The sequence below is a fragment of the Neopsephotus bourkii genome, unplaced genomic scaffold (assembly GCF_033783945.1).
Source record: "Neopsephotus bourkii isolate Nb327-2 ecotype Australia unplaced genomic scaffold, CSIRO-AGI_Nbou_v1 NB_1615, whole genome shotgun sequence".
Lineage (NCBI taxonomy): Eukaryota > Metazoa > Chordata > Aves > Psittaciformes > Psittacidae > Neopsephotus > Neopsephotus bourkii.
The window spans coordinates 5,421,347-5,447,084 of record NW_026902090.1 but is presented as its reverse complement, the minus strand read 5'-3'; the positions used below and the strand labels follow the sequence as shown (position 1 = coordinate 5,447,084).

Here is a 25,738-nt window from a genome sequence, read left to right as displayed (position 1 = left end):
AGGGAACTGCCAGAAAGGAGTCACAGCCCTCATGGCAGGGCCAGGATCTGCCTTGTGCTTGACCTCTGCTGGTGGGTGGCCCAACACCTCCCTGCCCTGCATGGTGGTAGCCAGGAGCTGAGAGCAGACAGGAACGTTCCTCATCCAGCAGGCACAGGAGGGAGGGCTCCTCTCCCCAGAGCCAGGTTCCCATCCTCGCAGTGGTTTGCGGGTCCCACATGCAACATGCCACAGAGGGAGATCTATCATCGTTACCGTGCTCGTCCCTCGTTGCCTACAATACAATTATCCCTATGCGGATTGCAAGGTACAGCTGCTTTTTTTTCCTTTCCAAATTAAGTTTAAACACCGGCTTTTGATTTATTTGCGTATTCATCGTCTGCTTTTCAGCAATATAAAATACGCCTCTCCCCAGGAAGCATTTATCCTATCTGGGAATACTATACCAAGGGGTGGTTATGTGTAATCAGGACAAAGCACTTAGAGAAGGCAGGCTGATAACACTAGATGCTGAGAGAAGAGCTATAATACATCTTCACTTGTGCTTTTTCAACTCAGATTTTCCTTTTCCCTCGAAACATCCTAGGTAGCAAAGGGAATTCCTGCCGGATAAAATTCAAGAGCAAAATAACCTGTGTCTTTCCCTGAAGTGTCACAGAAAACTAAGCACATACCAACAAGCACTAATCTCTCCCACTACAAATAAAGCTCTATTCCTTTTTTTCCCCTGAGAAGTCACTTTCAGACAGAGGAATGGCAGCAAATTCTTCTGCCACAGCTTTGCCTTTGCAATCCAATGAAGGATACAGCAGGTCAGTGCTCTCATCAGCACAGGATGCCATCCCCATCCCCACAGGGCTTGATGTCTTTCAACACCCTCTGCCTCCCCAAGAACAACCGATGGGAGCTGCAGCCTGGGGGAGAGAAGGGAGAAATCTCTACTACTGCATGTACAATCCTGCTTTTCAGCCTGTCAGCACCAGTTAAATACGAGGGCAGAAGGGTTGAAAGGGAACGCAAACTTGATGAGAAACACTGGAGTGTTCCTGCAGCCAGGGAGCATTGAACCTGCCCTGAACTCTTCTTTCCACTTGTTGAGGCCAAGCCATTTACTGGGTCACAACCACAGAGAAGTGGAAATTGCCGTACAGCATCCAAGCATTACCAGGGGCGTATTCCCAGCGCAATCAGACACATCGACAGGAAAACAGCACAGCCACAATCGTGAGGCTTAACAGCACCTTTTCAGTTCAGCTGGGCTAAAAATACCCCGTGGATCACCAGAAAGGCAGCTCACTGCAGACTGCCACTGGCTTTAATTGACAGACCCTCAAAACTGCTTTGCCAAGGAGACCTTCCTTCCCGCTCTACAGGCAGGCTGCATGGGATCAGCTACACAGGAACCAGGCTCGGGTACTACCAAGGAAGGTTCTCAGTGTGTCCAAGCACTGGGATACCTCGCCAGGCCAGCAAAGTCCTCTGGAGCTGAAGTCAGTGAAGATCACCTCTGATGCTGGGGAGGCACTCTCCATTAGGAACTGTAGTGACAGGACAAGGGGTAATGAGTTAAAAGTTAAACAGGGGAAGTTTAGACTGGATATAAGGAGGAAATTCTTTCCTGTTAGGGTGGTGAGGCACTGGAATGGGTTGTCCAGGGAGGCTGTGAATGCTCCATCCCTGGCAGTGTTTAAGGCTAGGTTGGACGACGCCTTGGGTGATATGGTTTAGAGCGAGGTGTCCCTGCCCATAGCAGGGGGGTTGGAACTTGATGATCTTAAGGTTCTTCCCAACCCTAACTATTCTGTGATTCTATGATTCCTCACTACAATCCAATCAGTTTTCCTTAAGCAGAGCAAGAGTGGTAAAAGGGAATAGTGGCAATTTTAACACATACCTTCAGAAAATGTAATTTTTTTAATGTTTCCGGGGAATTAAATGTCTGCATGAAAAGAAAATAACATTTTCTCATTAATATTTCACCAACAGTTTAATTGTGGGAGCATGTGGGTTTTCCTAAAGCAAAAGCGATGAGCATTACTAAGCATTACGTGTACCTCAGAACTCTTTACAGGCCGCTAAGCACTCCATGTCACTTCAAAAACTGAGACATTCGTCCTTATTCTCGAATGGTTTGAAGCAAGGATCGGCCACAGAATTGTCATTTAATCAAAATTCATTTCTATCTGCGTCTTGACACATATCCCAAGCCAAATCTGTTACCTGGTAAGTACTAAGACATCAAAACCCTTCACAGGGACTCTGAGACACCATGTAAAAGCCTGTCTGGGCTCTACAAACCAAGCGTCCAAAGAGCCAACAGAGAAGCTGCAGAGCAATGCACAGCTGTGCCATTCACAGCAGATCCATGTTTTATATTTCCCTCTCCCAGCCATCTGTTCCCAAACCCTTTTTTAATCCTGGTGCCTCCTTTCTGTAAAAGAACTACAGAAAAGGGGCTCATAGATGATATGACACAAGTTCAAAAGAACAGGATGCACCAACAGGTATTTGGAAGAAGAGATTGATCCCATACATTATGTTTGCTCTCCCTACCCTTCTCCACTTCAGCTCAGCACAGCATGGGAAGCACCAGGGTGGGATAAATCGCTGTTTGTAAGAAGAGGGAAACCTGAAGTAGAAGAGATGGCAGGTGAGAGCACACGTGAAGAGGATGAGAGCAGATGTGACACTGCAAGAGCACACATTGAAAAACCAGGCACTGCAGGAAAAGCCCCTCCTTTCCATGCAGGATTCTACTACTTCCAAGTACAGTTCTGTTTTGATGTGACATCAAACCCCACCACATTTCAAACACTTCTTCACAAGAAGGGATGGCTTGGCTCCAGGAGCATCCATCTGGTGGAGCCACAGAGCAGGAATCTTGGCATGCTCTCTGCCCTGCCTGCCTGGGCAGGGGCTCCACAGGGGACCCACTTACCACTTGGCTCAACTTGGTTTTAAGGAGTTCCCTCCAGTGCCTCTCCCCCCTTCCAGGCAAAGCTCCAACTCCAAAGCTACTGGAAACGTCTCTTGATCCCCCACACCAGAACTGTGCTGTCTGGTGCAGCTTCTTGGGAGGCTGGAAACGCCCAGCAGGCCTGAAAAGAAGTACTTGGAAAGGATTAAAAGACCTGAAATCAGAGCTGCCTCACTGACCACCAGCTCCCTACCTATCTGAATTTCTTGCCTTCTGCTATTCTGGCAAGGACAGATGATTCCAACTTCTCGGTTATAACTTCCCACACTTAACATACTTGGCAAGGACCAAAAAAGGCTGATGGGCATCCAAAAAGCTTAGGTCATATGGAGAGAATTTCACTGCACTGTCCTTACCATGCCTTTTTTCAAACAATGTTTTAAGGTTTTCATGGAAAAATGTATTTCCATTAAAACGGTCACTTCAGGCATAATGCAGGGCAGAAAGCAAACCAGCTACTACTAGGTCAAGCAAAGCAATGACCAAACTGCAGCAAAGTAAGGATTCGTTATTAATCTTAACAAAGATACTTTACTAATAGAAAGGGAAAAGAGGGTGTTGTGGAAGGAGCTTTTAAAGGGAACACTTGTGTGCAATTTTGCAGATAGCATCTTACACAGAGGCAATGGGGCAGATTGATCTCTAAAGACTCTTAAAAGGTTTTGCAGTGGAAAAAAATAGTTGCAAGGCATAAAGTCAGATCATTAACTGTGCAGCCCAGGCTGCCAGCTGCTCACTCAAATACTCCAGATGGCTCCTCCTCTAAAGCATCATCATTTGATCTTGGTAATCAAATTATCTCCCACTCTTACAATCCTAAGTGAGGCAAGGCTTGGACGAAGAGCTGATGGTTTTTATTTGACCGAGATGGATTGTGAAAATGAAACAAATTCACTTTCAAGGCACTCAGCCTCTTCCAGTTGTATGAAAGCTGACCACCTCCAGCCCTTTAGCACCTTTTCTCTACCATCACCACCACATACATTCAAAGCACCAGCTATATTCTATAAATCTGCTTAGCATCCAGATACTGTATTTGCCCACTGAACACTTCAACATACAGTAGGTATCTAAATCACAACTTCCCACTACTGAAAAGTAGGACCTGTCAGCAGAGAGCAGTGCTGGGAGAGGGAGACTCTGTATCCTGAAGCACTTAGGATGGATTAATTATACAAATGTGTAATTGTCTCACCAGAGTCATGCAAGATGCTGTCTACACGTTTTTGAGGCTTTTAATATAGCCTTTAGGACATAGGGTGCCAGAAACAAGATCTTTTCTTCACTTTTCATTCAATAAGAATTAACACTTGTGGTTCTTCGGAGGCCAGGCTCATCTACAGGCAATCACTTTATAGAATCAGAGTCACAGAATGGTTTGGGTTGGAAGGGACGTTAAACCTCACCCAGTCCCAAGCCCCTGCCATAGGCAGGGACACCTTCCACTAGAGCAGGTTGCTCCGAGCCCTGTCCAACCTGGCCTTGAGCACTGCCAGGGATGGGGCAGCTGCAGTTTCTCTGGGCAAAGAACTGGTCATGACCAGCAAGTTCCTCCCAGTACCAGTGGTTGCCCAGCACAGTCTGGCAACACGAGTTACCAGCAAGATGCTATTGGGTTGGGGTGAAATGGCTTTTTTGACTGCTTTCCTTTTTTAAACTATGGGAATTTCTTGAATAGCTTTCTGCAAAGGCTTCAAGGAGGAAAATAAAACCCGACTTTGGTGCTGCCAGTCTCCAATCTCTCTTCCCAAGAAACAATGACACTAGAAATTTCCCAGTATTGTCAGAAAACGTTAAGCTTTGACAGTTTAAAAAGGCCATCTGATGCATTCAAACACCCCATCTTCCAAAGCTACACACTCTTACCAGCATGAATAGAGTATTTTAAATCCTGGAATTATTTAAACCAGCATGTTATGGAAAATTTAATATTAACTTTGTTGTTCATACCTAGTTGCAAGAGATGATGAGAGTCAAAGGAGACCATTATTGCAGCAGGTGGCTTGGGTCTGAAGTCTAAACCCCAATCTGGTCACTGCCTAGTGGGATTATTCCCCAGTGGAGTTTAGCACTAAGTTTTATTTCTCACTCAACTTTTAATTTTCATAACAGAGCTGTACTTTCATTTCACTGGAAGCACACCAAGAACAAAATAGCCTGCTAAAGGCCACGAATTAGGGAAAAGAATCAGTGCTGGGGCTAGGAAACGATCAAGAAAGGCAGCAAGAATTGTCAAAGAATGGAGAGGTTTTGTTTGAAGAGAAGCTAAAAAACTAGAACTCCATGGCTTGGAAAAAAAAAAAAATCCAAACCACTGCCATTTATGAAAACAAATAACCAAAAAGCCAGAACACAAAAGCCAAAACAAACCCTCAACAGTAGTAAAAAGCAGATGAACAGGAAAAAGACTGTTCATAAATTTCTTGGAATGTAAGAACTAGGGATCACCAAATGAAATAAGGTGGTGTGGTTCAAAACAAACAAAGGGAAGCACTTTTTCACCCAGTACATAATTATATTGTAGAATTATCAGGCACAGGATGTTGCAGAGGCCAAAAACACAAACAGATTTAGAATTAAAAGAAGAAGAAAAAGCAAGCACTTTCTTCTGTGAATTTGCCTAATCTATCAAGGGCTCCCAAAGGCAGTGATGCAGATGCTGTTTTCGTTTTGCAAGCCCTTCAAACTCTGGTTGGTAAGGTCTGGAGCAGTACACCAGAGGAACTGCTCCATTCTGTACCCCTCTGCCATCCAGCCCTGTGAGATACGGGAGGGATGGTGTGTGGCCCAACATCACAGCACAAGACAGCCACTCTTGTGATGAGACCAGGCAATTCAGATTGCTGGATCACTTACAGGAACAGGGATCAACTCATAACAGGCCTTCAGGCAGTTTGATCAGACCTTCTGGTTTCAATCAGCTGAGATCTGATATAAGGACAGAGGTGCTCAACTCACTGCACCAGCGACTGCTGCACATTACGAGAACCTTTTCCAGTTCTTTAAAGCGATCAGCTACAGCAAGTACACTGGTGCCCTCCTTATCATCATTGTATCTGAAGTGCAGAGGCCTTCCTATTCAGGCTTCAAATGATACTACAACTTCTTTGATTATAGGACATCTTTGAGTATGACTTTCTCGAAACAGTGTCTATCACAATGAGCTTTACGGAGTTAAATGGTTCAGAGCTGTGTTATGTCAGCTTGGCAATACTAACTTTTATGAAACCAGAGGTTTAGATACTGGAATCTGTCTTTCAAGCACCAGAATTCTGTATCTATTTTAATTTTACTGCAGTTGAAATGCATTTTGCACTGGAACACAAGATTTATTTCCCCTTTCAGAGAAAAGGTTTGGGATTTTTTGGTTTTGTTTGGTTTACTATACACCCTACTATATTATAACAAAATGAAAGTAAAGGATTTTACCAATACTTGCTTTGTAAAAGGTGTCTAATCGACAAGACTCTGCGTAAAGCAGTTACCATCATACAACTCTTGACATCTCCTGTAATTGCTTTACATGAAAATCTGTATTTTACTTGAAGTCTCCTGAAGAGTGATGAGTATACAATGAGAAAGCAGTTCTTGATAATCTGGGGCACTGCAGAAATACAACTTACACCCAAGTTAACATCACGCTAGAAATACTAGAAAACTTCCAAAAGACTCAGTGGCAGCTTATTTACAAATATACTATTTATAATGAATGCATCGATACAGAATGACTCTTATAAAAAAGCAAGGCAATCTTTTATATAGACATAACAATCAACATTACAATAGTTCAGATTAAAAGTACATTTTTGTAGACTGTTTACACTCTTGTTTAGCTTTTAACCACAAAATTAGTGTGGTCTGGTATTTTTCCACAGCCAAAGTCCTGTGCAGTCCTGGTTAAGACCTAAACATCAGAATAATAAACATAATTTTCTGATCTTTGCTAACATAAAAAACAAAAACCATTTGTAAATATTTTGTCCATAGGTTGTTTGTAATTGTCCTTATCGTGCCTTGAAGTTTGCATTGTGCAAATTACTGCCAACTGCACACTTCTAATTAGAAGCTATTCTGGCTTGCTGATTCGATACAACCAGGGTGTGATACTGACTATTTTTAGACTAAATTCCTAATAGCATCCAGATATAAAGACTGGTTTGTACTGATCGAGACATTTAATTTGGGGTTAAAAAAAAAGAAGAAAAAAAGAAAAAAATAGCCTCTCAAATTTTTCTTTTTGTTAAAGAAAAGATGTTTTTCAGACTTCCAGGATTAAAGATGATACTTAAATTCCAGGTGACACAATGGATTTAAGCACTAACCAGCTAGACAGAGTACTAATTTACTAACTCATGTACATGAGCAAACACGACCTTCAAGAAGTCTGAACATGCACTTTCTCACACAACAATAGCAAGAGATGGGCAAAACAGCAGAGAAAACCTAAATCTGAGAGAGGTAATGAAGCAAATATTTGACAACCCAAGAATCTTTCTAAAATAGGTGTATGAATTTAGAAGTTTCCAATAGCATCTGGCAAATGGAAAAGTACCAATTACACAACTGTAACCCAACCCCACAGTCAGCATTTCCACGGCATTTATATTAGACAACTTTGGTGATGAACTTGAATTACCAAATGCCTTTCCATTTAGTAAATTTAAATAAAATATGTGACCAACAGGAGTCACAATGCTAATTATTCTTTTCATTATTTAACAAATCCCTGATCTGCTTTACACTTTACCATGCTCTCATAATACTATATACCCTATAGTACAGTAATTTAGCTTGTTAAATCAAGGCAGAATAGTGTCTTTACAGAGCATGTGTATATGTACATATTCTTATGTACATAGGCACAGGCACATACAAAACTGGTATTTTATCTACAGACAAGCAATCTAGATCATGATTTTCATCCAAAGATTGTCAAAATTGCAATAAGCCTCCAAATTATTACCCTTAGTATAGCAAGTGGGATACATATTTAATACAAGTACCTGGGAATCACCTGCTTCTTTGTCCATCTTGTTTTCAAAGTTGCTTTCAAATAGATACAGAGATAATTTCTCCACCTTGTCTGTGCTTTTATACATACAGATACACATATACATGTATATCTGTATGTATACATACGTACACTTGTGAGGATAAAGTTCTTTCCATTCATACTTTAAGTGATTAGGCCAAACAAAATTCTTACAGGTGTATAAGCTAGCAAGGTGTGCCCACCTGAAATGTCATCAGGCATTAAATACAACTTAGAAACTGTACCAGTTAACTATCCAGCATCCTGGGAAATGCTCAGTCTGTTGTGTCAGGATGTAAGATTCTTCTGAATGATCAAAGGAGCTGGGTTTATCTGTGTTTAGATTCGGATATAAATCCATGTATGTACTTATATGGATTTATATGCATCTATTCTGAATCTCTGCTACACATTTATACTTAAACTTTTGGATAATTTTAAAGAACTTCTCAAATCCTTCTGAGTTGATTTCTCCTGTACCAGAACTTCTTGCACACTGCTTTTATTGGAATCTCTCTTGAGATGCTAAAAAAATAAGCATTCACCTCAGAATGTATAAAATTAAACTCCTAAAACAGGGCTCAGGGTTATCTGGCATTGCAACGACCATACTAGTACAAAGGTGTTTGAAAACCTAGCCTGTTTTTAATATAGTAATGACTTAAAACATAGATTTATTCCTACAAGTCTGATGAAAAGAACGGTTTGTTTTTAAGCGAGTGTAACGAGCACTATTTTGGTAACCAACTTCTCCACAAGAATTTATGTGAGAGAGGGTCAGCTCCGATCATACAGTCATTTACCATGTACCTTAACAAGGTGAATAATCAACATATTTACAAACTAAACAAATTCAATCCCATCAACTCATAATATATGGGATTGAGGTGCAGACAGGGAATGAGACCAAGACATCTGAAAACACAAGGGGTCGCCACTTTTGTTTTGAGGAACTATATCAATCAAACCAGTTTCCCCTAGGGACCTGAGGGCACAAATATGGATTTAGCAGTATATTCAGAAGTTAGATTACAGTCTTGATACTAAGCATTTCAGCATCTTCATAATTTTAACACCTTAATGCTGAGAAAGATTAACTCCAGGCAGAACTGTAAGGAACTAGCCTTTTATAGAGTCTAAACTGAAAAGCTACAGTAGATGTAAAAAAATAGGGGAGGTGGGGAAAAGAGAGTGTGTGAGAGAGAACAGAACATTACTTAGTAAAATCCAGTGACACCTACAATAGTTTTACAGCATGTTTAAGCCCTCTAAGGTTTTATATCTCCACCTGCCTTCCATTTAAACTTACTCCTTGTTAATGAAAAGATGTACAACAAAACAGAATGCAAACAGATCAAGGCAATACGTCTAAGTAAGCATGCCTGAAAGCCAGAAACAATATTCCCTAAGCACATGAAACAGATTTCCCATGGCATTGCTTGATTTGACTTTGTTCAAAAGATACAGTCCTCTAAATCACACTACCCCAGCAGCAATTCCAATGAGTATAAACTGGACAGTTCTTGAGTAACCGTGGAATGCAACCGCCTTGAGTTCCTACCCTCCTGAAATAGGACAATCGGCCCTATGAGTGCAACAACAGTGTGAATCATCCTGAAGCATCTTCTGCCTTTTGAACAACCAAAGAAGTCATGATAAAGCTGAATGTCTACTACTTACAGTGCTTCGCTTGAGCTACCAACACCTAAGCACAAATGAAAAAGGTGCCTCTTTTTTAATAGATCGTTTTAATACTGAAACAGATAGGATGAAGTTAAAAAAGAATAATCAAGATACTGAACTGAATATTTTGAAGCAAGTGCCCCAGCTGTGGGGAAAAGTGCATTTAGTTCAGCAGCAAAACAGCACAGTGTGAAGATATTGTGCTTGGACACAGAAGTTCCATAATGGAAGGAGGTACAAGGCAAGTCAAGATATAAAACCATAGTACATTGTTAACCAACCTTAAAACTTACATATATTGCAGTGTTTAAAAGTAAGACACATTCATTTATTGTACAAGGACTATAAGGAATCCTTAAAATTGCCTGTTGTAGTTTATGACTCAACATTGTAATAAAAATGTACATATATATCATTTCCTTGCCACTTAACTGTACTGTTAGACCTCATGGACTTGTTACTTCACAAAATGAAAACCGCTCTTCACTGAGTATACTCCACGTTTTTACCAATCTGAAAAGGTTTACTTGTGCTAGAAAAGACCAACCGCAAAAGGCTCAGTTCAGATATGTTATGCCTGCAACTGATAACTCAGGGAAGCAAGACTTAAAAGGAATTCAAGCTTTTTTTTTTTCTTTTTCTTTTGTTTTGACTGCATCCTTTCCACCTGCCAGTTGTTCTGATGAGCACAGGGGTTTAGCATACAAACCGGTTGATAAAAATTCATCAGCAGAGGCATATAAATTCTCGATATGATTGATTAAAACAGAGCAAATCAGAATAAAACAAAATCCAGTGATTTACTCTGACTGTAAACAATATAAAAACACCATTTGCTTCAAATCTCAAAATAAGTTAAAAGAAAATCCCAACCTCAGGGCACAATAACCCTTGCAGGTTTTGACACAAAAAAAAAAGGATGGAGGAAAACAGAAGAGTTCATTATATAAAGGTTATACATTTCTCTTAACTGAAAGTAAATCTAAGCAAAACTATTTTTGTCCCTTAAATTTAAACTCGGAGCTCATTGGCAATTGCTTTAAATGAACTGGCATTTCCAGATTATTCAGACAACTTCCATCAAATTCAGCAAAGAAAACTTAGACAAGCATTTGTACAGGATAAAAAAAAAAAATCTAAATGGCTATGATTCCTCTATTAGCAGAAACACATAATGCAGTCTTAAATTTGCCTTTTTATATTATTTATATATTTATACATATATATAATATAATATAAACCATATATATTATATTATATATACATATACAGACAATTACAACATTAATGCAGTTTGTATTTGTACAGTGTATTGGACAATCCGATTAGCGTCAGACCATGGCACGATATGGTCCCTGCATTTTGAGGAACTGAATGATGAAGGAGGGTCCTCCTGCAACAATCTGAGGTGGAAGGTGGCTGAGCGGGCAGTTCTCAATACTCATTATTGACAGTTTGCTGCAAAGAGCCAGCTCAAAGGGAAGGCTGTGCAGATTGGGGTTGTCGTTCAAATACAGTTCTTCCAGATTCTCCAGTGTACCTGGTTAAAATAAAATAATACGAAGTAGGTTTTGATTCATGCAGTTTATGACCTCTAAACAGAAGCTCTAAGTCCTCTTGAAGATTTTTTACTATCTACAATCTTAAGTCAGTAATTAACGCAAACTGTTTTCAAGCACAGCAAGTTTTTTGTTCCCTGGTACCTAAGCAAGAGCCAATTTGCTTTACTTTCCCTGTAAAAATTCCCATTATGACATCTCCTTTAGTTAACAACTGAATTGAGACTACATAGAACTAGAGAACTGAGAGGGACTTCACCTTAACTGTTCAGCCAAGTGCTCTGCAATTGCAGGTGACATTGAATAGCTATCTAGTTAGAAGGGCCTAGAAAATCTTTATACCATGCAGTATCAATTATCCCTTTTCAAATAGCTGTCATAGCTTTTATGTAATTAAAACCCATATATTAAGGACCTGAAGCTGTAACTGTAATGTGTCACAGGAAGAAAGCAGGTGAAATCTCTGCACAGCAGTGAATTTATTAAATGGAACAAACCTCTGATTTTTTTAACTGAATCCAAGTTTTACAATTGCCTCTAATGCAGGCACTGCAATACAGATTAACCAGAAGCTGGCAAACAGAGAAATTTCTTGTTTTGTAAAACTTCCATTGCTCCACAAGCATCAAATATAAAAAATAATCCATGTCTTTAAAACATACTCCAAACATACAAGTCCTTCTCAAAACATTCCCCATTTTCCAATCTTATGTACCACAAAGATCTCTTATAACTTAAAAGAGTACCTAATCTTTCACAAGACAAAGAAGTAGCTCGGGCTTAAGGCATAGAAAACCAACAAAAAAGAAAGGTTACCAAAGAGATAATAAGAAATAGCTGATAGCACGATAGATGAAGCAGTCACATCTAAACTAAATTACAAATCTCCAGATTTGGATTCCTTTAGGCTCTTCTCTCACTGAGGCACATACAAGATGTGCAGCAGCTGTAATGGCTCTTCACTAAAGATGCTGGGAGAAACAAACTATGCCCCACCGCCCCATCTGCACATCACTGTTTCTGACCAGTGTGCTTTGTGTAGCTTGTCCCATCCTTTTTATCTCCATAATATGCTGTAACTTTAAGATGTTAAGGGCTCGGACTCATACTCTGGACCTACATGCCAGGAACCAACTACAGAGGAAACAAGGGCTCTCAGTTTCAGATGCTCCGAATTCCACTTACTCTAGATGTCTGAAGTAGACAAGAATCCTATTTCTCCTTTTATTTCAGTAGATTTCCTCCTCTTCACTTTACCCCATCAAGGTGAAAAACAGTATTATGGTCTATAAATAGCAGTGTGTGCAGAAAGACTATTGGCAGAAATATTTACTTCAGCTGTCTACACCTTACACAAGGTTTCTGTCTACACCATTGAATTAGGGTATTATTACCAATGTGTTTCCTTTCTCTTTCCAAGAAAACCTTTATGAAGTTGAGTGATTGGTAATACACATACTGTGGGAGAACTTGGAGAAAAGGGATCTCACAATTCCAAGTTCATTTGTGCTCAACCGAAAAAAGCTAGGCCATGCATTTCACTGCAGTCCAGCAAGATAAAGATCATACGCTACACTGCTCTTCCTGTGGCACATGCTTCACATCGGGTTATGTATATCTAGGAGTTTGAAATGGATGTTGTGGCTTCTACTGACAGAACAGTAGATGCCCATCTCGTGTCAGTAAGTGCTTTGGCTCAGGCATTCTGTATAAAACCATTAAAAGGGAACTTACCAATTTCCTCAGGAAGGTGTGTGAGAAGATTCTCTCCAAGCCCAAGGTGCGTCAGATTGGTAAGGTGACCGATACCTCTGGGAAGGGTGGTCAACTGATTATTAGTCAGAACCAATTTCTAAGGGAAAAAACACATGTTTAAAAATTAACTTAATGACTTTTGCTTCAAATGACAGCAATATGACTGAAAACTTGATAGGTTCTACTCTTTAGCATTTGAGCAAAAAAATCTCCACCCTTCACCAACATTTCAGACTTCTATTAAGCACCACTGAACGTAAAACTAAAATAGTATATAGTAAAACACCTGCCTAAATATAAAAGCTTTCACAAACACAGCTGAAATCAGAGGGTACCCCTATGGTAGTATTGTACTCATGGTACAACAGTTAAACAGTTTCAAAGAGTTCAACTCCAAAATTTGTTCAGTATTAACTGATAAATCTAGGGAAGAATTATTTGTGGACAGACTGTGGACAAAGTTGCACAAGAATCTTAACTTTTGGTTCTCTGTCCAGTCACAAACAGCTTTCCCCATCCAACTAGCTGCAATCAAATCAGCGTGGTGCAAATAAAGGATGCAAGATGTTTATCTTGGCCAATTATTGTTTCACCTGCAGATCCTTGAGGTAAGCTATTTCATTTGGCAAGGATTCCAGTTTGTTTTCTTCTAGATCTAACTCTCGGAGTTTCCGTAGATTTCCAATTCCATGGGGAAGTTTCTTTAGGAGATTGTTTGACAAGATAAGAACCTAAAAAAAAAAGAGATTCCAAACAACCAAATACAGGGTTTCAGCAAGGCAGAAGTAGGTAACAAGTTAAGAGAGGATCTTTTTATATTTTCAAGTAATTAAGTCCAAAATTAGCCTACATGCAAATTATGGAAGCAAACTGAAAAGATTAAATAGATCAATTTGGTGATTAGCATCTTTTTTTTTTAAAGTCTTCAATGATACAAATACATAGATTTATGAGAGAATTCTTTCAAATACTATTTTACATAATAAATGCAGAGCAAACCCAAAGACCAGCTTATTTCTTCAAATGACCAAAGAAAAACAATTTCTTCCTGGACTTCCCCATTATTTTATTATGCTTCCTTCTAACTATCTCATAATCATGTTTTACATTATTTGCTGTGCTTGCCAAGTTCTCCTTAAAAAGCGTAATACTTCCTCTTCTCCCTGTGTCCCTTTGGTTAGGAGGAGCAGCAGCAAGCAAACACATAGATCAGAGCACAGAAGTAGAACACTGCGTAAGCAGCCACTGGCTTTCCAAAATGGTCTCCTATTACACACCTGCCCCTAATACAGTGTTATCATCTTGTTTTTCTCCTCCTTTCTAGTTTGAATTATAAATACCCTAGGCTCAAGAAACATGTATTTTGTAACAAGCAGATTAACAGGAGTTACACTAGCATACCCTTTTTCCTCTAGAGAAGTCTTGCAGTCCTTAGAACTAATCAAGCCTTGTGACAACATAGTGAGTAGTAAGGTAATTAATTTCTGATTAAACAATGCTATTACCTAGTTATTTAACAAGGTACATTGAAACACAAGGGTGTGAAAGAGCACCCAGTGTGAACCCTCACCCTAGACACAAAACTCCCTGCTAAGCCAACCAAGGTTGCAAATGCCTGGCTTGTACCAATCCCAATTCTCACTAGCTTTGTGTAACATGGAAACACCAAAGGCATGAACAGAAGAGAAAGCAAGGCTGAAACTGAAGTGAAAATCAAAATGAATAAAGTGAAAGTCTTAGCACTAGCACAAGCAGTATGTTGGTGGCCTTCCTTTATGCACTGTGATATACACAGAATGATAAGAACAGTAATGTTTTAATCGCGTATCAAGAAACAAAGGCAGGAACAGAAAATATTACCTATGTGCAATGCAGCTGACTTTGCACTGCTGTGGGAACCTTCACTTTTGTGTAAACAGTGCCCAAATAGTTCTTTGTATTCAATTCTTTAATTACAGAGAAAAACAGTGCTAACGGGCCTGCAGTCCATGCAGCTCTCCAGCTTCAGCAGCCGGCAGACCACCAGCAAACCCAGTTGTTAGAGGTTACTGACCTCCCAGTCACATCAATCACAGCCTTAACTCAAAGGGAACTGGGCCACTAAATAGCTATTACTCTGCCATATAATTTTTGTCCCAAACGACAAGAATTCTTAATTATTCAGAGCAGCAGTCACACTGGGAATTTGCAGTTTCAAACATGCCATTTGCTATTGTACTTGAACAGATTTTTCCCAGCAACTCACAGAGTCTATGAAGTCCCCTCAACTGCCTCAACATCTATCTTTATGTCCCTCCAAGGCAATTAGGTTTGTCTCTGCTTATGATTCCTTGTGAAACAGGACTAGGGAATACAAGTTTAGCTCATGGTTTCAACCTATGAGTTCTTAACCCTCAAATGCTGAGTATTCCCACACAGCTACCTACAAGATCACGGTGCTACATTCAAGTCCCCTCTACGTCCAAGTCCCCTCTGGCTGTAGACCATTTCATTAAGTTTTTCTGATCCCTGCTGTTTCCATGATGGTCTCTCCAGGAATCAAACTGAGTTCAGAGCTGTTGCTTTTGCAACAGTAACTTTCTACATTGTTAGGAATATATATATATACTTAGCCCTTTGTGCACAGACACGAACCTAGAGCCTACAGAACAACATTCAAAAAGCTGTTATAATAACCATAAACAGATGCAACACATCTAATTAAACAGCAGACATATATTTATTTGGCTTCATTTGACCCAAAAGTAATACTGACGCAGAGAACCCCTATTTGCAGAGATTCACTCAGCTTTTCATGTATTCTCTTCTCACCTCAAGAGAAACAAGCCCAGATACATCCTCAGGGATTTTTGTGAGCTGATTAGTTGCTAAGTTCAATTCTACCATACTAGTCCAAGTCCCGAAGTCCAAGGGGAGAGAGGTCAGCTGATTGTCCTGTGATTTAACATAGCAAACATTTAGGGTCCACACTTGCAAGAAGTTGGCAAAGCATCCGAGTTATTAAACAAACTGCTTATAAAATGCTTCATAACAAAACAGTTGATAATTAAATCAAAATAATAAAATGTTGCTAATTGTCCAAATATTTAATTCCTCCAAACATAATAAATAATAAGCAGCCCCAACCTAGAGTAACCTGACTGACTCTGTCAATACCAAAATGAACTGAAGTAGAGAAACTAGAAGTACATAATTCTCAAGATTCCATGCATCACAGTAGTTAAAACATTTTTTTTTGTCCTTTCTTTGCTGCATACAATGGAGAGTGGGAGGAAAAAAGGAAAATAAAATTCACCATAACTTTCAAAGATGCTATCAGCAATGCTGGAATCCTAAAAATATATGGAGTTTACTAAACAAAGAAAACCCTGAAACAAGCAAGAAAGCCAAAAAACCCAACCCAAAACAAACCAAACACACAAATGAAAACCAAACAAAAAAACCCAGCCCCAAAAGACAAACAAGTAAAAGCATCTGAACTGAACCTGAACACCTAACTGCTCAAAATGCTGCTATAAATTTTGATCTAGAGCAAACACCACAAAATCTAAACACACCCAGGTCATACAAAGCCCTGGTAAACATGCAAACTTACAAACAGGTACGTGATAAAACATGCTCTTAATGCAAATTAAGAATCCATTTCTATCAAAAGATATTCTAAACCAGTAGCTGAGCTAAGCTACTGCACAAACATGATTTTCTTTAATTTAAATAACTCTTTTTTAACTTGAAACTAACCCACCCATAGAAAAACATCACCCCTTTTCATAGTTCTCTTCACTCTAAGTGTACATAGCACAGACTTAAAGGTTCTTTTACTGTGCTCTACAGCTACTGCCAAAAGTCTCCAAGCTTTGGTTTTGAAAGAATATATTCAAAAAAGACTTTTTACATAATTTTGTTTATAATCTAAACTGTAACAGTAGAAGGGGGTGTAAGAAATAAGCTATTCTACATGCTCATATCCCACGATTATTCAAGAGCTCTGCAACCAACTTTCTTACTTCCATTGTTCAAACTTGAGCAAATGTGACAAAAGCTTTAACTAAAACAAAGACAAAATAGTAACATTTTGGTAGTACATTTTAAGCCAATACAGATTTGTTTCTATAAGTGACAGCAGCAAGTCCACTTCAGTGTGATAAATTCATTCCTCGTATCATTAAGTTTGCCAGAATTCATGGGGCAGCAAACAGTGCTCCTCATTGATTTTACACACAGTAGCATGTTTCTGTGCCTCACCTTCATGTTCAGCTTACTTAATACTTTAGCTCTAGAGAAAATTCCAAAAGGGATTTTATTGATGCGGTTGTGCTCCATATTGAGAGAGTAGATTGTGGAGAACTGGGACGGGCCACCCACGGGATAGGACTGGAAGCAGTTCCTGGCCAGTGTTAAACTAGTCAGTTTGACAAGGCTGGATAAAAGACCCTGTAGAGAGAAGAAAACCACCCAGGAACATAGAACAGATTTATCTGAATACATCTTTTTTCCCCTCATGGGTTTAGTTAGAAATGTTGCCCCCCCACCCTTAAGTCCATCCCCTAAGTACATGTTGCAACACACAAACCAGTGTTAAATTTGATAAAACCTCCATCAGGAACAACCTCTGATCACAGGAATCAGCATTACCTTATTTCCCCCTTTCTTTTTACATACTGCCAAAAAGCAAGCATCTCACATTTAGAAGCACAAGTTTAGGAGGTTTTGTAACTCATTTCGCCTCCAAAAGGATTTTTTTAATGACACATTGCTAAATCTTGGGCAGCTCTGAAGAGCACTGTCAGCAACATGTCCATCCTCAGCAGCAGTCCTGGCTTTGGCTAACACCACCCAACTGCATCCCCTTCAGGTTTGATGCCTGCTCACAGCTGAGAGTGGGGTCCAAAGAAGCATCAACTGCATGCACTGTTTTTCAAACACACATTTGATACTTCCAGTACAAAGCTTTGATAATTTAACTGAAAATCTGTATTGTGATCACATCTGGTAGAAGCTTTGCTTCTTTTTAGGCTGTAACAGTTTCAGATAATGGGACAGGTCAGAGAAAAAGAATAGAAAGGAAGGATATGGAAATTCCAAGGTTTTTCCCTGTTTTCAAAACATTCCTAAATAGTTATTGCTCCATCTTTCTCCCCATCACCTTCTTCAGAAACAAAAAGCAAGAAGGCCAGAGTTAAACTGTATAGCAATGGTTGCCCATTGAATATTGTCTCATTTCACTATGCAATCTGATTAGATTCTAAAATCTCAGCATCACTACCTCAGAATTTACCTGGTAGGTACGTGCCAAGCACGTTGCTGGAACTGTGGAAATGAATAATAAGATCTAAATTACTGCTGAAGTGTCACCTTTGCTTATTACTATGCTAACTTGAACTCAGTCCTAGTTGCTTAAGTATTACAGAAATTGGAGGTTTATGCATGGCATTACACACCATAAATAATGCAACATCTGCAATCAGAAATGTGCGGTAACAAGATGATGATTCCAACCATATTCCTAATGTCAGTATTTTTGGATTGTAATTTCAGTGCTGTATTCACTGTAAAAGCTTTAAGAACATGGCTGTTTTGTTTCACCAGGAAAGCTTTGGCTACTTTTCTAAATAGTTCATTAACATCACTGTAAATAAATCAGGATCAAATGGTGACTTGTCTACATATCATGGCTAAAACTTCAAGCACTGACATACAAATCTGGGGGCATTGTAGTAAATTTCAGTGAAGCAATTTTTCCCCCCGAAGATAAAATAATAGATCTTCAAATCAGTATTAATCTAACCTAATCATTAACTAGTATAATCTTTGATTAGGAAATACAGCTTCTAGCTATACTTTAATTAACAGATACTCTTTGTCCTAGGGTTAGGCAGTCCCTGAGCTCTATTACAAACACACTTTATTGCTTCAAATGGATCTTGGCATTTCAAAAAGCCACTTTTGAAGTCTGCTTCCATACAAATAATATTAAAAATATGTTAGCTAATACACTCTAATAGCCTAGAGTAATTAAACACATTTGAAGGAAAGCAAGAGAGCTTTGGCAGTACAAAGAGAACAATGCTCTTCTATCTCTGAGAGCTGTGGCAGCGCTGCCTTCTCCCAGCCCGTCCTTTTAAGATAAAATATTTATTAGGCATTGTGTCAGCAGCTTCAGCTGTGTTTTTAAATTCAGAAGTTTCTTCTACAAATATAGTTCTTTGTGTTATAGCACAGAATGTTTAAACAGATTACAGTATAAACTATACACTTCTGAAAGGTAGCAGCTTAAGTGTTAACATACTGTTGGCAAACACACGTGAAGAAGGCAGCGCAGTCACAGAGTTTTGTATTATGACTGAACACATCTAAAGCAAGTAATCGTCCCTCACATTAGCTTTCTGTAATTATACCATAGCTGCTTTTACAGTATGTCTAGGTGGGGTGGGCTAGCTTTAGCTCTCATCGTAAAGCAGCCTTGTGGCTTTCACTCTGCAGCATTTTCCTAAATGATAGTTTAACCTAAATGTTTATTAAATTCTGTGTTTTCAGTCTGTCACTGCTGAGTTCAGAAATTTATCTGAAAGAAAGTACTTACTGCATTTTAATACTACAAGTACTTTGCTTAACTCCAAATACATTTTTTTTCCCTTCTATCTGTAATTTCCTCTATACCTCTTTAGATATCATTTTAACTCACACTATTTATACCACTTGGGCAGGTGGGGATGACACCTTAGAAAAGCTGTCTGGACCACCTTTAAAACAGAACAGAATATAAACTCTATGTTGTGGCCTGAAATCTTCATCTCAAAAGACTCTAAAGCAATGGAAAAAAATATGCAGTATAGTAATAAATCACATCAGGGTTTTTTTTCCTGTCATCAGAGCAATTCTTCCCAGGCACTAATGCTTCAAGTCAAACATTTTTCTCTAAATGTTTACTAGCACCAGCAGTATACAGTATGCAGCTGAGCATCTCGCACTCTGCTGCCCTGATAGTCTCAAGAAATTCAGAAAACAAAAAGGTTTAAAGGTATGATCCAGCAGTTTAAATAGTTTCCAAGTGCGCAGACATCAAAGCTGTATTTAAAAATTGGCCTGTCACCAACTAGCTACCCAGGACTGTAGAACTGGAGTCTGCAGAGGCATGGTTCAGACAACTCTAGAGAAGGAATACACAAAACTGCACAGATATGCACTGGGGACTAGGACCTTCTGCCTCTTCACCCCAGAGCCATCAAAACAGGGAATGTGTTAACTGAAGAGACTGACAAGGTGGCTCCAGAACTTCTAACTATGGACATTTATCCTTGATCCCACACTAAGCCTGAAGCAAGAGAGACTGAGCTAAGACAGTCAAGTGTAGTAGTTATGAAAAGCAAAGCAAAAGAACAGATTTCTCTTTCCCTTTCTCCCATTATCCTCACAGAGTCACTGGAAAGAGAAAAAAAGATGAAAATTCTTATTTCTTGTAACTGATGGAAGATTTGTCACTGAGTTGACAGATGATATCATACTGGTTATCAACAGCACACTTTCCACATTAAAATGAGAATGCTGAGGCCAGGTAGTTGTGACACCCTCTTAAAGGTCATTCCTGGCTCGATTAGATGGAGAAAAAGATATCCCATTTTTAATTTTCCTACTTTTTCCCCACCTCCATGAAACAGAATCATTTCACATGCTCCAACCCCTCTACAGAACACCAACACCTTACAACAACCTTCCCTCCCCAGTCCACTCCCTCTAATTCTCACCTCTGGTAAAGTAGAGATGTTGTTATTCTCCAGGTTCAGTTCATCAAGTTCACTGCACTTTGCTAAAGACTTCGGAATTGCTGACAGCCTATTGTACCTCAGGCCAAGACGACTTAGACTGGACAGATTTCCTATAGGTAGGAAACAGGTATTAATATATCATTAGATTAACACAAAGGCACAGAACAAGGTTTGACTTCTGAATCTTCTGTTGTCTCACACAACTTTTCACATGGTGAAATGCAGCTATCAACCCAGAAGATAACATATTGCACTGCTTTCCAATGCTCAAGTCAGCCATGCAGAGTAGATTGTGCACATTAAATATTCTTCATAAGTTATGTATAATATGGTAAGCAAGCAAGACTTATGTCCTATTGCAGAAGTCCTTCTATCCTGAGCTTTCTACCAAGAAAAAACTCTATATAATTTTCCAGATGTCCCCAGTGTGACTTTTTAAAATTACAGATCCCATCATTCAATGCCATGACTCACATTACCAGAACTTGGGCATACATCACACAGCTCTGGTCCTGGCAAAACACTTTCTCTACAGGGGGGGAAAAACGTTTTACCATCCTCCAAAAGCAACAAAGTCTCTAAAAACTGATGGGGGGGGGGAGAAGGGAGAAGGAAACTTGCAACTTGAAAACTTCCCATCTGAAGCTGCCTTTAGCTCCAACCTTTACCATCTAGCAAGTACTAGAGACCAAAGTCAACTGCTTAAGGATGTCTTTGAACTACACAGTGCTGGGGCATTTAGACCCTCCTGCTGGCCATCGGATGTTGAATTTCACTGAAAACTGGCAAATAAATGCAAATAACAACAGTGCTTTGTCTTCTGGCTCACCCCTATGATAGGAAAACGTGGCTGTGCACGTGTGTACGTTGCACCAGTGGAGCTTTGAACAGATTCACACAATCAGTTCCTTGCAAAACGTTTGCTATTTTGCACTGATTTTTACAACCACTCCTGGCACAACACATTTGTTCTTCAAACTGAAGTACCAGAAGGACACACTGGAAAAGAAATATCAGATTCAACAAATGGTAGCAAGAATAATCAGATATAATTTAAAAATATGAAAGGAGCTTAATATGGTACAGTCTACTCACTAAAAGAGGGTTGTATTAATGTCTGTGCAGAGGTACTCATACAAAGGTTACTGGAACACAGCAAAGGAAGAAGCGAAAGTAGTGTATGAAGTATTTGCTTGGAAGCCAAGGATGAAACAAAATAAAAAGAAACGGAGAATGCAAATTAATACAAATGCTACAGCGGGATCTGGCAGACAGAGGAAAAGTCTCGACAAGAGATGTGGCAAAATAATTCCTTCCTGAACTTGGTCAAAATATACAGAGAGAGCTTTTCAAAATATACTGTAAAAATTACTCGACATCTCTGAGTATCTGGGAACACAGCTAGGAAAAACTGGTAACTGGGACTGCTGTATGATTCTCTGTAGCTACTAAAGTAAGAGATTCACAAGAGAGTGAAAGTAAAACACCAACCAAACAGCAAACCCCAACCACAAACAAGCAAAATGCTGCACAAAACAGACAAACAAAAAACTCTGATACAGACCATAAAATGATCCAGGTCTTACAAATCAAGAAATAAAAGATGAATTTTCAGTGCATGTCTGATACTTAGCTAACAAGCACAGGGACATATTTCACTTAGTATCACGAATAACTAAACAAAAGTTAAACCAGCAGGTAGCCTCCCAGAGTTGCTTAACTAGCAGTATCTCCCACTGGGATTTTCATTTATATTTGCAAGTGCTTTCCTTCTGAGCAAGTACACAATTACCCGTTGCAAAAATGGCAAAGAAAGTCTTCCCTTAACAACAAAAAGGCATTTAAAAGCCAGGGCTATCAACATTGCTCTTAATCTTTTGAGGTTAAATCCTACAGTGCATATGCACACTAAGGAGAGTTCATTAAGCCCTATTTTGATCCTACAATCCACTAGTATAAAGATGCACATTTATACATAAGACAGCTATTTCATGTCATGTTTGGTGAGATCTGGCACTGCTGGCTCTATGGGAAACTGGCCTCACTTCCCAGGATAAGACATCCTATTGCAAGGCACCAAGACCACTAGGAACCACCATTCTAGGAGAACAGAGTACATCCTGACTGCGTTTCTCTGAACTGTTATTTAGTGCTTTACTAACAAAACAAACTGTACACAGAATATCAGTCTACCCTTCTTTTCACTACTTAAACCTTGAGCTAGATGTCAGCATGGATTTTTCAGGCAAAGAGGACGCACAGGGAACGGCTCTAGCAGACAGCATGATGCCAACTGTTGCTTAGCAATACAACGTCGCTGTGCCAGTTCCCAGATTGTGAGCACAGGTTGTATGTATATGGCTTTCTTCCTACCAGCAATGTGGCATTTTAGAGAAATGAAACAAGGCAGCCATTAGAGAGAGTCAAACTGTACCATAATTTTCCAGGAGCTAATGACACACACTGGCTATCCTCATGGCATTATCAGAAAGGAGGCAGCTCCCGGTACTGTTGTTTTATCATAAATAGCATTTCTCAATAGAACTTCATCACTGTTTCTCTCCTTGTTATCTTTCTCCTCCATAGGAAAAGCATGCACAAGCATAACAGAAGAGACATCCTGTGTGTACCACACATTCTCTATGACTCTTTTACACACCACAGCACTAAATACAATTATTCCTGAGAACAAAAGCAGCAAGATTGCAGCTGGAGCTTTATCAGTAGCACCTCTCCCACTGCTCCTGAACCCAGCTGATACAGGCAGTATGGGCTGCCTTCTCATTTCAAGCCAGAGCTTATTTATAGCAGATTTATTGCCATTTAGTCTTCTGTCAAAAAGACTCAGACACCTTTTCATCCTCATCAGAGTTCATATTCACACCTCACTGTGAACTTGTGAACACATCAGGGTGAGAAGCCCTTATCAGCTTTTATCTTCACATGCTGGAAAAGACAGATCTTGAGTCTCCTCCTCACAAAATTATCATCTAAGGATGACCCTTGGAGCTCTTCCCTCTGCTCAGCATGTTAAAACTTACCTCCTTTCTCTTTTTCTTAAAAAAAAAAAAAAAAAAAAAAAGGACTGCTCAGCACAATGATGTTAATATCCCATAGAATCACAGAATGGTTTGGGTTGGAAGGGACATTAAAGCTCATCCAGTTCCAACCCCCGGCCACAGGCAGGGACACCTTCCACAAGACCAGATTGCTTCAATCCCTGTCCAACCTGGCCTTGAACACTGCCAGGGATGGCGCAGCCACAGCTTCTCTGGGCACCCTGTGCCAGCGCCTCAGCACCCTCACAGGGAAGAGCTTCTTCCTTATGTCTAACCTGGATCTTCCCTCTCTCAGTTTAAAGCCATTCCCCCATGAGCTATCCCTTCATGCCCTTGTAAAAAGGCTGCTCTAAGACCTCCCTCATGGTTTACCAGGCTTCATTTGCCTCATGGTCCCTGGGCCAGCCACCCAGCAGCTGGTTAACATGCTCCTGCCTCCTCACTGGCTCTCTGACTAGGGAGCGATAAAACTCCAGTTTGTAACAGGAACCGTTACAAGTTGCTAAATAGCACACCTGATACACTGCATAATCAAAAGTGATCCTATTTACAGCGTCCCAGCTGATACTCATATTGGGAGTATCACTCCCAATCACACTTTACAGTGCCTGCACTCATCTCTTTCTTCTCCAGTTCAGCTACTGGTTTCTGAGATGGCACCACATTAGGTACTTCACTGACGTGCTGTCAGGTCAAGTCTAAGAAATAAGGAGAGGAAGGTAATAACTGATCGCCAAAGTCATCAGGATCATCTGCACTTGTACTTTTGTCACTGAAACTGTACCTCAGCAGTACTAAAATCAGCCCCTTGCAGGTTGAGTCACTCAGAAAATGCAGCACTAAATGCTCATGAACATGACAGTTTGATAACCACAACTGAAAAGCAGCTACTAGCAGGAAAGGCAGCAAGCACAACCCCTTCCAACTTGTTTTCTTAGGGAGTCCACTGGAAAAAACCTTGTAAACTCAACTACCCCATCCATTGGTACTTCTAAAAATACTAAAGCCTGACTAAGCCCTAAACTTATGCTAGGCCTAAGAAAGTTACTGAAAAATTGTTTTAGTTCAACTTTTGGCATGAGCAGTCACTCCTGGGGATGAACCACCTTGTTTCAGGTCCATTTTCTCACCAGCAAATGTATCGATGCTCCCCTTTGCCCAGCTCTCAGGTTTGAAGAAACGCAAGCACAGAATTCATAATCACTTCACTGGAGTGACTGCATGTCTCTCTCAGGGTTAGCTGTTTAATTTGCACAGAAATGAATTAAAAATACTTGGAAGCATGCAAATCCAGAAACATTAAATTAAACTCGCTTGCTATAAGAGGGACTCTAAACAGATGGTTTAAATTAAATTCTTTATTAAAGGTACCTCAAAAATATTAGTCAAAGAAAAAAAGAGGTGTTTGCCAATCCCAAACAAAGGGAAGACTGGAAATAAAGCAGGAAACCATGCCTACAAAAACATACTTTCTAGAAAGCCCACCTGAAGTGGTTCTCAAAGTAGGAGCAATACATCTCTTTCTTGAATATTTCAAAATCAAGAGAAAAAGGAATTGGAATGTTGAATAATATAAATAAATAATATAGATAATAATATAAATAAATCTAAATTCCTAATTCAGTGCATTCTAAAGGGAGTGCCAAGTGCTCCTTTCTTCCGAGATCTACCACACTTTTTGCTTTCCGTCCCTCAGTTAAAAGATAATTCTTCAAACTCCCTATCCTTACATGAAGGGTCATTTACTTCGTGTGAAATGTTACTGCATCATTACTAAAAGATGGAATAATCAGTCTGTTTTATAGCACTTAGTTCATCAAGCAAGTTTGCTACCAGGAGCAGTTGCTTCCTCCTAAATAAGCCAAAAGCATCAGATCCATTTAAAAATCTGTTCAACAGAGAAAACT

General features: G+C 39.7%; 1 protein-coding gene across 5 annotated transcripts in view; it reads right to left on the bottom strand.

The window, feature by feature from the left end:
* Positions 1-6,658: 6,658 nt before the first annotated feature.
* Positions 6,659-25,738, bottom strand: part of SHOC2 (SHOC2 leucine rich repeat scaffold protein) — a 70,665-nt gene continuing 51,585 nt past the window's right edge. For 4 of the 5 annotated variants that reach the window (XM_061372679.1, XM_061372681.1, XM_061372678.1 and 1 more), the window contains 6 exons: positions 20,752-20,882; positions 17,252-17,440; positions 15,818-15,940; positions 13,600-13,737; positions 12,986-13,103; positions 6,659-11,232 (listed from right to left, as the gene is read on the bottom strand). In XM_061372679.1, the coding sequence (XP_061228663.1) occupies positions 11,024-11,232; positions 12,986-13,103; positions 13,600-13,737; positions 15,818-15,940; positions 17,252-17,440; positions 20,752-20,882 (908 nt within the window). In that variant the 3' untranslated portion in view covers positions 6,659-11,023. The remainder of the gene's footprint in view (positions 11,233-12,985; positions 13,104-13,599; positions 13,738-15,817; positions 15,941-17,251; positions 17,441-20,751; positions 20,883-25,738) is intronic. The other variant, XR_009728349.1, reaches the window with a different exon arrangement.